Source organism: Hippopotamus amphibius, chromosome 2, assembly GCF_030028045.1.
Source record: "Hippopotamus amphibius kiboko isolate mHipAmp2 chromosome 2, mHipAmp2.hap2, whole genome shotgun sequence".
Lineage (NCBI taxonomy): Eukaryota > Metazoa > Chordata > Mammalia > Artiodactyla > Hippopotamidae > Hippopotamus > Hippopotamus amphibius.
The window spans coordinates 14,632,320-14,644,414 of record NC_080187.1 but is presented as its reverse complement, the minus strand read 5'-3'; the positions used below and the strand labels follow the sequence as shown (position 1 = coordinate 14,644,414).

Below are 12,095 nucleotides of genomic sequence, written 5' to 3'. Positions count from 1 at the left end.
ATACAGGTCAAGCCTAACCAGATGATAAAATTCACACTTCACATAAATGAAATTATTGTTGGGGACAAAATATAGTTTGTTTAAAGAGGAAAATGACCTGAATTTAATTAACAACCTTCATTCAAAAATATTAACTGAGGGACTTCTCTGGCAGTCCAGTGGTTAAGACTTCACCTTCCAATGAAGAGGGTGAGGGTTTAATCCCTGGTCCGGGACCTAAGATCCCACATACCTCATGGTCAAGGAAACAAAACATAAAACAGAAGCAATACTGTAACCAAAACATAAAACAGAAGCAATACTGCAACGAATTCAACAAAGACTTTAAAAATGGTCCACATCATAAAAAAATCTTAAAAAAAAATATTGACTGAGAACTGGATTAAGCGTGGGAGATAAAAGATGAATAAGATCCTGTCTTTCCCGGAGTTACTAGTCCATGGGAGTTCAAATTCCCACTTTTGTGTCTAGTAGCAGATTGGACTTGCGCAAATTACTTAGATTCAATTGTGAAATGGGAAAAATAAAATCTACCTTGCGTATTGGTTATGCAATGTTAATATTAATTAATATTAATAAAGCTTAATATTATGGTTATTGTCATTAATACAAAGAACACTTATGAAGTGCCTGTTATGTTGCGGTTCTAGTGATACAAAAGTGACCAATATGGACAAGACCCCTGTCCTCAAGGAGTTTACAGTCTAATGGGGAATAAAAGGCAAGTAAATTAATAAATAATTACTTACAAAATTGAGATGTGCCATGAAGAAAATAAACAAGAGAGTAAAATGAAGAGAGGGACTACATTAGATCAGGCATCCAGGGGATAGCCTCTTTGAAAAGGGAGCATTTACCCTGTGTCCTAAAGAATGAAAGGAAGCCAGCCTTGTGAATAGCAAGGTGAAGCACATTCTAAGCAGAGGGGACAGCATGTGCAAAGGTACTGGGGTAGGAAAGTATGGGTCATGGGAAGCTACCATGGCTGACATAATCTGTCATGGAGCAAATGGCATAAGCTGAAGTTGAAGAAATGATCATAGTTATAAAATAATTGGATCAATTCTGTGCTATAGAGCATGTAATATTTTCAAGGAAGTATCCAATTTTAAAATCATCCAAGTTATTTTAATCCCTCAATTTCATCCAAATTTCAAGAAAACCTTCACTATGGTGAATTAACAGTGAACTCTCTTCTAGAGGACAGAGCAAAAATGACCATAAAATGATTTTGCTTTAAAGTGATATTGTAGTCATTTTATAGGTGTACTTATCTTATTTATCCTTCCCTAAGTTCCTTGGAGGAAGGGACTGTGGATGCTTTATTTCTATTTTGAATTTCTCATTCCCATTGTACTTTGCATATACCAGGAATGTGTTCACTAAATTTTTATCACATTGGGTTCTGTTTAAACATTTTCTTAATCCTTTAGCATGAGGCCAAATGGAGGAAATGACTCTCATAAGACCCTCCCTCTTGAAATCTGTCTTCTGGTAGTCTGCGCAGTAAAGACTACAGAGGACCCATATTTTTATCACTCTTAGAGTTAGGCATGGGACAACACCAGCCTTTTAGACTCAAGTCTGTTAGATTCCTTGAAGGGTGGAGGATTGATGGTTTTGATGGGGGTGGGGGGGGCTGGGGACTCTTTTCTGTCTGTTACAAATTTGAATTTCTATAGGTAAAGAGGATTGGTGAGAAGTGTTGGGAGTAGCTTCTTTGTTTTGCCAGAACCTGAGCCTAGCGTCTCATCAGACTTGAAAAGCGTTTGCACATCCTCATTTCCTTCACCCCTACTCTTTGTTAATGCCAGGTGGCTCCATTGGGCTGGCTATCTACCCCACAACCGAAAGTTCCAGATGCGGTTTTTAGAGAAAACTTTATTAACAAATCTTTAAAATACTTAGGATTCGATGGAATCTTGAAGTCAGGAAAAGAGATGATTCCAGTATAATCATTTTCTTCTACCATGTCAATTTGTGATCCTTCAGGATCCTTTGAATAAAAACAAACAACTTCAAGTTACATAAATCACATTCTAAAAATTAACTGATTATATTGTCTTTGATCTACGAAATATTTACTAAAAAAATCCATGTCTTCAAATTAAATATGAAGGAGGAAAATCTTTTAAATGTTGTGAAATACAAGTACTGTTCATTTAAGCCATTTCCCTCCCTCTTTGTGAACTCTCTTCCATCTCCTGCCTCAGGGGAAAAAAGAAAAAAGTAAATCAGTGTCCAGGGTATCCTAGTCTCAATTACCTAGAAGAGATTCTACTGTCTATTGTATGACTGGAAAAAAAAAAAAAAGAAGTATAACACAAACTGATGTTATAATGAATCAAATATGAACTTACACGCTTAATAAATACCTGAATCTACATTTTGTATGTGTTCATTTGAAGCTTTCCAAAGCAAATATGCTGTAAAATGCATTTATTAGCTAGACATTTTATAAGTTTACAGTCTGTGTCAATATTTATCAACCACAATCTTGAAACACTCTGACGCTTCTCAAGTAACTTATTATAAAATAGTCAGATGTTAAAGTTTGTGAAAGTTTTATGATTTTTGTAAGTTATAAAGGATTCAAGTTTATTCCTATACAATCCTCTTTTTCATTTATTCTGTTAAGGTTTTTGGTTTTTTTGGCTCTTTGAGTAGGAGGAAATGTGCTGCAACATGTAGTGAAGGACTGTTACTGGTACACCTATTATTAATAGGTGAGCAGTTATTTCCCTACGAAAATGTGTAGGGTTGTGACATGAACTGGGAAGACCATGGGAGTTTATTGCCCACGTGCATATCATCTGTTATGTATGTCGGGACTGATGAAAGGCTGATAATGGCTGATCTTTATCTCATGGGTTAGCACTATTTTTCATGTTACTAAACTCTAAACTGCTCAAGAGTGTTGTACAAATCAAAAATCTTATACATAATAGACATTCAATTAATTCTTAGTGATTGACCGGTGTTCTCCAAGAAATAAATCATGAAGGATATGCTTAAATAATTTAGTTCAGAATCATAAGTTGTTGAGATTTTATTTTCATGAAGTTGTTACATATTGTAGAAGCATAAACCTACAATGCTATGCTCACAGAAGGGGTTCAATAACCGTTTCCTGAACGTTGAATGAGTTAGTACGGTGTGAGGGCAGGATAATGGAACAAAGCATTTTGTCCTGAAGATGAGTTAAACTATTATTTAAATAAATAACATACTTACTATGAAAGTTAAGACAGTTTCTCTTCTGGCTGGCTTCAAGTCCTCATTCAGTGAATAAACTCTAACCTTTACTGTAAGAATAATTGATATCATCAAAAACTTTGCTAAGCACAGCATTTTGATTTTTTACAATAATCACCCTTAAAAGAGTTGAGCCTCATTTTAAAAGTTCAGTACACAGTCATACATGAAAAACCATATTTAAAAGAAAGAAAAAGTTAGTTTGTAGACATATGCATTACTAAAGATTTTTTTCTTTCAAAGAGAATCCTTTTGGATTCCTTTAAAGAGCTACTTCTAGTGAATTTAAAGTACAGTTCACTTTAGTAAAATATATGTACATACACCTTTTGGGGAACAAATATATAGTGCAAAATTAGTTATATCTGTAATTAGGCCATTGTTTTTACAGAATTTCATAGTAGCAAAATAGTGATGTCTACCATATGGTTACATGGGAGTACAATAAATCGTCTCATAATAGAGTTGAGGATTTTAATGGAAAATTAAGCAGTTTGTTTCAGACATTACATACTCTTATGACAAGGCCCCAAATTGTCTATTATTTTTACTAAAGATAGTTTTGAAATCTATGGTTTTGTTATATTTATTGAGCCAGATCCTATAATTGTTCTCTCATTGTTAAAAGCATAATGGCAGGGGCTCAATAACAATTAGTTCTCTTCCACTTCTTTCTGTCAGTTAATAGATTCCCATCTTTTAAACAAATGCTTCTATTTAGCTTTTAACTCATAGCTGCTTGAGACATGCTGATCTAGTTCCTTCCAATGACATAATTTCTCTAGGGTTTTACTGATGCTCAAATCATTTCATGGCCAAAACTTTAACCACAAAATAAAATTGAACTGATACCATGAACCTTTTTAAAGGGTCAGTATTATGCAAAGCTCTACATAAGAAACCACATATTAAGCTCTCTAAAATTGGTTTCACTAAGACCATAAGAGCAAAGCAAAATGCTCAGTAAATCCCTCCACTCTGCTGTTTCCTCACCCCTGTCTCCCACCTCACCTCGAGTCCTCCCTTCTGCCTTATAAACATCCCTGGTCCAGACCTGAGCATCACTGGGATGCTGCCAAAGACAGTATGCCACAAAAGCTAAAGAGTTCAGGCCCTAGAGTTCAAAACTTTGGTTTCACTCCTGCCTCTGCACTTTCTAATGTGACCCAAAGCAGGATACTTAATTCCTCTACACTTTAGTTCCTGCATCTGTAAAATAGGATTGCTAATATCTGCTTCACAGTATGCGAGACTAAATGAGACAAAGCTTTTGCATAACCTGGCACATAATAACTGATCAATAAATATTTATTATTTTTATTTTATATTATTTCTATGGCTACTACTTGTCCACTTTCTAACCCAGTTTGTGTTAGTTTAGAAAATTAATCTTGTCTTCATAGCAATGGTGTATCAAAGGGAAGACCAATAAATTTTTTTTGTACCAAGATATAGCTTATTAATTTTAAAATATATATTGAATGCCTTCTAGATGCAGACACTTTGCTAGGCACAGAGATATGCTGGTGACAAATCAGACGTGGAATTCCTCTAATGGAGTGGAAGAGAGAGGCAAACACAAGATGGCACAAGTAAATGTAAAATTCCAGGGATGGGAAGCGCTACAAAAGACACTCCCTGGCTTTCTGAGTGTGAAAGAGGGAGCTTCGAAGTAGAGAGGGCTGCCCTCTATGGGATGGCACGTAAGGGCTGAGTAGGAGTTAAGAAGGCAATGAAAGGGCATGAAGGTACCAGGAAGAGGTACACAGGCTTTATTGTGGATGGGAAAATGGTGTGAGAAAGCAACTGAAAAGAGGTCAATTTGGCTGGTGTCCATAGATGAGGGGGAGCATGGTGAGTGATGAGGCTGGAGGGGAAGGCAGGACACTGGCTGTGTGAAATTGAAGGATTTTGGTCAGTAATCTGAAGTCCTTTATCCTATAAAGGCTTGAAGATTTAAGCCTCTATCCTAAAGATGCTTATATGAAAAATCCCTCAATAATCTTCAGATTGAATACATGGATTGAAACATTAGAGCTACAAAGAGCAAGATGTAATCAATTTTTAAAAGCATTGCTTCTCAGTAATTCTTTTTCTTCTGTGTAAATAAGGCTTTGTGCTATTCCACAGATTAAATGATCATGGAAAATATTTTCCTAGTGCTTACTCTGTGGTAGGCAGTGTTTTAAGTGCTTGACACATATGAATTCACTTAACTCTCACAACAACTCTATGAGGTAAGTTCTGTTATTATCTCCATTATACAGATGAGGAAAATAGGGCTCAGAAAGATTAACTCACACAGGATCACAGAGCTAATAAAAGCCCAAGCCAGACAATTTGTTTCCAGAGTTTGCTTTTAAACACTACCTCTCACTAATGGGTCAATATTTAGAGGAAATTTCTCTAGTTTTCCTCTATGATTAGAATAGACACGGATACCATATTTCCTTACAGTAAAGTTCTGATAGAGAAATAACAAATGAGTCTATTCTTAAGAAAAGCCTTGATAGCTAAGAAAGGTCCCAAGCTCTGGGTATCAGACTACTTGTTGGACAAAGATGAGGACGCTAAATTAGTAGGTAGTGTCAACAGGACCCAATTAATGAAGCATCTTCTAACATAGGAGGAGGATAAGGGTGAGGATGTATTTTTTTCTGGGTATGATGTGTAAAATGGGCCCAAGCTTTATGGGCAGAGACTGTCTCCATATACACCAAGTCATCTTCTTGGAGTCAAGAGAGTACCATTCTGGCAATGATATTCTGTCCAAGCTGAAAGCAATACCCCACCCTCTCTAGGCCTTTCCTTTCTGAGCTGATCATAACAGGAGCTCCTGCTGAAAAGGTAATGGTGCAGGCCCATTCTACCCCATACTATCATTAACCTCAACCAACATGCAGCAAGTAGGTACTACCTGAAAGGTTTTCAGCAAAAATGGCTGGTCCTTCCTCTCTTCCTCTTTCCTTTACCAATAATGTCATTATTGAAACTCCATAACCTCCTCCTTCCACATACAGTTGTCGCATAATTCCATCTCTGATATGCTCAAAAGGTAATTTTGGCAACAAGGAGCGATGGAGGAATCGAAGATTTTGCAGACGTGTGAATGTATGTGGGCAGTATTCACACTTTTCTGTGTTTTATTTTTGATCCATTGGGAATAAATCCAGTCATTTGTCAATCACAGTTTTGACTGGCTATCCTGCCCTTTCCCCCTCTAACAGATAAACCAGGAATACGAAACAATGTTCTAATAGGAACTTTCTTTAGGTAGATCCCCTTAGAAAATTAATATCCATATATTTCCATATATTGTGATTTAATTTATTTTTTTGCTGAAACATCTGATTCTCTAGGGTTTGATTTGTTGAATTTGAGGATTAGCTCCAAAGTAATAGAACTTTTTTTATGATCATTGCTTTATAATTAATTATTTTTATATATTTCCCTACTTTATAAAAATTAGTTTCCCATTGCCAAAATTATGTTTGCAGTTACATCTTATACCTGTTTAACAATAAGACCTAATACTACATTTTACAAATCTTAAGTAGCTTTTTTTCTGCATAGGAATAACTGATGGGGTAGATAATATAATTGCTGATTTTTGTGATTTCCATATGAATTTAAGATTTATATTTAAAATCAAATTTAAATTTAAAATTAAATTCCATTTGTTTATTTAACAATTTCCATATGAATTTAAAATTAAAATGATATTTATAAGTGTAAAAATCACTGCGGATTGAGACTCTTTTGAGCAAGTTGGAAACCTCTCTCCACTTAAATTCAAGTGTTGAAAAGCTCTACAGTGGTGTTGGCCTGTAATTTTCTTTTTTTGTGGTATCTTTGTCTGGTTTTGGTATCAAGGTGATGGTGGCCTCATAGAATGAGTTTGGAAATGTTCACACTACTATATTTAAAATAGATAACCACCAAGGACCTACTGTATAGCACAGGGACCTCTGCTCAATATTCTGTAATAACCTAAATGGGGAAAGAATTTGAAAAAGAATAGATATATGTATATGTATAACTGAATCACTTTGCTATATACTTAAAACTAAGACAACAGTGTAAATCAACTATACTCTAATATAAAATAAAAATTAAAAGTAGAAAGAAATAAATAACTCTTCTCTACATCCAAAGTTCAATTTAAATAAATGCTATCATCATTTACCCAGTTGCTCAAGCTTGGGAAAAAAAAAAACTTTACAGTATAGTGTCAGTCCCCACCCTACTCGCCAACCCCCCCCACCCCGAGAAAGAAGCATCTTATACTCTACCTGACTGGTGTGGAGTATAAACAGGTTTGTCTGTATGAATGAAGAGGAATCCATTTTCATAGGTTATTGGCATTTTTTTTGATCTTGAAAAATGCTTTGATACGACATCCAAATACACATGTGAAACTGGATCTTGTCCTCTAGGCAATTGTTTGGGTTGTATCTGTAAAGGACGATTTTGATGGAAAAGAGTATAATAATTTTAAGGTTATAAAACATGTTATTTAAAAAGCAGTATTGCAGCCAAAGTAGTAAGTAAATCTTGCCCAAAGCCCTTCAATATCAAATGTCATAATCAGGTAAGCAATTAAAAATCTTTTTGGTTCTATGCTTCCCAAATTTTATATGCATTTAGTAAAACTACTACTAAAGGTGCTCTTTTAACAAACTTTCACTTCATCAGCTCGCATGATTAGCCCATGTCCTCCATCCCCTTGGTGCAGCATCCTGACTGGTGCTCAGGACACTTTGTATTATATCTGCAACCTTGTGCTCCCACAGGTTGAGCAGTATGCTTTCCAATTTGTCTGTGTGATTGTAATGATCCATGTTACATTGCATGATATGCACATTACTATATTGAAAGTAATAGAAGAAGGCTTCCCTGGTGGCGCAGAGGTTAAGAATCCACCTGCCAATCAGGGCACACAGATTCGAGCCCTGGTCCAGGAAGATCCCACATGCCGAGGAGCAACTAAGCCCATGCACCACAACTACTGAGCCTGTACTCTAGAGCCAGTGAACCACAACCACTGAGCCTGCATGCCACAAGTATTGATGCCTGTGTGCCTAGAACCCAGGCTCCACAGCAAGAGAAGCCACCTCAATGATAAGCCTACGCATCACAATAAGAGTAGCCCCCACTCGCCACAACTAGAGAAAGCCTGTGCACAGCAACGAAGACCCAACACAGCCAAAAATAAATAAATAAATTTGTATATACATATAGAAAAATATATATATATAAAGTAAGTAATAGAAGAAAGAAAAGTGTTTCTATGAAAACAGACTTTGAAAATATGAGGTAAAAATTACCCGCTAAACCCAACCATGTTGAATTAGATATGTGAGAGTACTCTATAAGTTTGGAAAACAGTAAAAATCTATAGAGATTCTGCACTCATATTGTTTTGCAAGTATCTACATTCTTTCTCTACTTTAAGGAAATAGAAACTGCAGAAAAAATGATTCGTTAAAGGTGTGACACACTATAAATAAGATTTGCTGCACCAACCAGTGGACACAAGAAAAGACCTTGGCCCAACATCATAAGATTGGCAAATAAAGATACATTGTAAAGTTAAGATAAAGTTAAATGTTTAAGATATGCATCAACTTTTATGATTTCCCCACTCTACTTTTCCAATTAGCCCTCTGAGTTAGCACTGTTCAGCAGAGCTTTCTATGAAGAGGGAAATGTCCTATATCTGTGCTGTTCAGTACAGTGCTACCAGTTACCTGTGGCTATTTAAGCACTTGGAAGGTGGCTGGCATGAATGATGAACTGAATTTTTTATTTTAGTTACATTTGATTGATTTAAATTTAAAACTATCAGCTTTTATGTGGCTAATGGCATCAGATAAGTGTCTACTTTTGGGAAATGAATTTTATTTCTTAATGAACCTAATAAGTGGAAGTGTTTGTTAAGAGGTTAGAGCATTTACTATCAAGAACATTAATCAAAGAATTCCTACATCTGGTTAGAATGTATTTAAATCAGTGTTTCTCAAACTTGAGTAATATACAGACCCATTTTAAAGGATAAATGTTTCTGGAGGACTCTCAGAGTTGATTTTTTATTATTTGTAATATAATAAAAATTATTTTTAGCATAATGTTACTTAAATATGTACAAACCTAAAAGTAAGTATAATATTCTAGTGCTTATGACTTTTATATAATTATAAAATCAAAACAAATTTGTAAAATACATTCAAAATTGTGAATATAAACATAATTTTAATTTTAAGTTCTTTCTAAAATTTCAAATTTTAATTTCTTTTCAAAGAACTCACTTTAAAGAAACAGTGGTCTAAATAAACCTCAGAGGTCTTTTCAAGTCTAGTAGTCTTTGATTTTTTGGTTCTTTATTTTTGAATTTATATCAGAATTTAAAGCAATATTTTTTACTCGGGTAAATAAACAGTAAGTATGAAAGTTATTGTTAGTCATTAGAATTTTTAATAAGAAATGAGTTATATTACTAATAAGAAAAAATATCAAATTGTACACTTTAAATATACGCAATTTATTGTATGTCAGTGTATCTCAAAAAAAATTCTTAAAGGAAAAAAAAAAAGAAATGAGTTAGACATCCTTGGTGGTGCAGTAGTTAAGAATCCGCCTGCCAATGCAGGGGTCGCTGGTTCCATCCCTGTTCTGGGAAGATCCCACATGCCACAGAGCAACTAAGCCATGTGCCACAACTACTGAGCCTGCACTCTAGAGTCTGAGAGCCACAACTGAAGCCCTCGGGCCTAGAGCCTGTGCTTCGCAACAAGAGAAGACACTGCAGTGAGAAGCTCACACACCTCAACCAAGAGTAGACTCCCGCTCACCACAACTAAAGAAAGCCCCACTCACAGCAACAAAGACCCAATGCAGCCAAATAAATAAATAAACGTTAACAAAAAAAAAAGAGTACAAGTGCTTCTCAACCAAACTATACTATAATATCTTAACAGAAGGAAAAATTATTTGATACAAGTTGTTCTTTTTATTAACTATAGTTATAAATGAGAGCTATTCACTTCAGTAATCAATAATTTTATTAGTTTTGGAACCTGTAATCGTAGGATATTGGAGTTTAAACAAACAAATATTCAATAGCATCCATGGATTTTGTAGGCAATGTTGCATGACAGATCAAGATGCATGTTCATATCTCTCTGTTTCTTTGCAATAATAATTTTTGCAGTAAACAAGTACTTTCAATTCATTTCCAAATATGTTCACATTAGGACAAACTGTATTTTCCAATAAAAATGTTAAAGCTTTCATACATTGCTCAAAAAATCAGATACAACTCTCCTATTTAGAATTTTCTTTTCACCAATATCATCATAAGTGACTGACATCATTTAATAATCACACAGTGGTAGAGTGGTATAAATGATCAAATCTCTACGTTATCAATATTCAAACTTGGTAGACATTTTACTGAGAATATTCTGTATGTATAAAGAAACTGAAGGATAAATACATACCGTTAAAAATGCAGAGTTTTGGAATTTATTTACGGCTGATAAAGTAACATGGCCTGAAGAGTAAGTAAACTTTTTGTCAGGATAACTTTTGATAGAGATTGTTGCATCAAATTCTTCAGTGTATCCATAAACTTGAATTACAATATTTTCAGATGTTCCAACACGGAATACTTTTGGTGCTGAAATGACATACCTGTTGAAATAGGGAAAGAGAAGGATCAGTATATTTACATGACATTTTTTTGTTATAACTCTGAATTTTTTTTAATCTCACTTGAGAGATTCAATTTAAAATAGGCACGGGCTTCCTAGGTGGTGTAGTGGTTGGGAGTCTGCCTGCCAATGCAGGGGACACAGGTTCGATCCCTGCTCCAGGAAGATCCCACATGCCACCGAGCAACTAAGCCCGTGTGCCAAAAATAAAAAAATAAAAAAAACAAACAAACAAAAAAAATAGGCACATTTTCTCAACTTAAAATTATATTTTTTTGGGGGGGGTGTCAAGGGAGGGAGGGAATACGGGGATATGTGTATAAAAACAGATGATTGAACTTGGTGTACCCCCCAAAAAATAATAAATAAGTTAAATTAATTAAAAAATAAATAAATAAAATTATATTTTTAAATCAACATTTATTTGTGATCTATGATCATTTCAGCACAGTTTCCAAGAAGAAATAGCTTAAAATTAAGACTTGAGAAATAGAGCTGAAGATTTAGTTAACATTTAGAAAAGTAATAATAGCACCTTCCCTGAGCTACTGCAGCAAAGGAAGACTTTTTTTTAAAAATAAATTTATTTATCTATTTATTTTTTATTTATTGGCTGCATTGGGTCTTCGTTGCAAAAACACGGAACCCTTCACGAATTTGCGTGTCATCCTTGCACAGGGGCCATGCTAGTCTTCTCTGTATCATTCCAGTTTTAGTATATGTGCTGCCGAAGTGAGCACAGGAAGACTTTTAATGATAAAGAGGGTCACTATTTTTGCCCAATGAAGAAAAAAGCAAGGAAGGTACCAGACATTGAATTCTAGCTCTGCCATCTGCTGGCTGCGTGACCAGGGGAGAGTCATTAACCCTCTCTGAGAGTTAAATAATTTCCCTGTGAAAATATCACCTTCTGTACCAGGGTGCTAAGGATGAAATGAGAATACCTATCTGAAAGCACCTAGCACGCTTAGCAGTCAATAAATGTTATGATTCATTAAGTTCACTGAATTAGTTGAAAGGAAGTAATCTTAGAACTATTGTGTTATCCCAGTGAGTGAATAAAGGAAAAGAATAGAATAACAGTGAGCTGGGGAATGCATTTAGAAATCAAACTAGTAATGGAAGTCC

General features: G+C 35.0%; 1 protein-coding gene and 1 non-coding gene across 2 annotated transcripts in view; both read right to left on the bottom strand.

Annotated features, from left to right (window-relative positions):
- Positions 1–12,095, bottom strand: part of LOC130846158 (complement C5-like) — a 91,527-nt gene that overhangs the window by 76,475 nt on the left and 2,957 nt on the right. The window contains exons 2-5 of the mRNA XM_057724211.1: positions 10,755–10,947; positions 7,548–7,710; positions 3,235–3,305; positions 1,905–1,996 (exon numbers count right to left, since the gene is read on the bottom strand). Of these exons, the coding sequence (XP_057580194.1) occupies positions 1,905–1,996; positions 3,235–3,305; positions 7,548–7,710; positions 10,755–10,947 (519 nt within the window). The remainder of the gene's footprint in view (positions 1–1,904; positions 1,997–3,234; positions 3,306–7,547; positions 7,711–10,754; positions 10,948–12,095) is intronic.
- LOC130847122 (U6 spliceosomal RNA) lies at positions 11,601–11,707 on the bottom strand. The gene has a single exon (XR_009051914.1). It is a non-coding gene; the product is annotated as a U6 spliceosomal RNA (small nuclear RNA).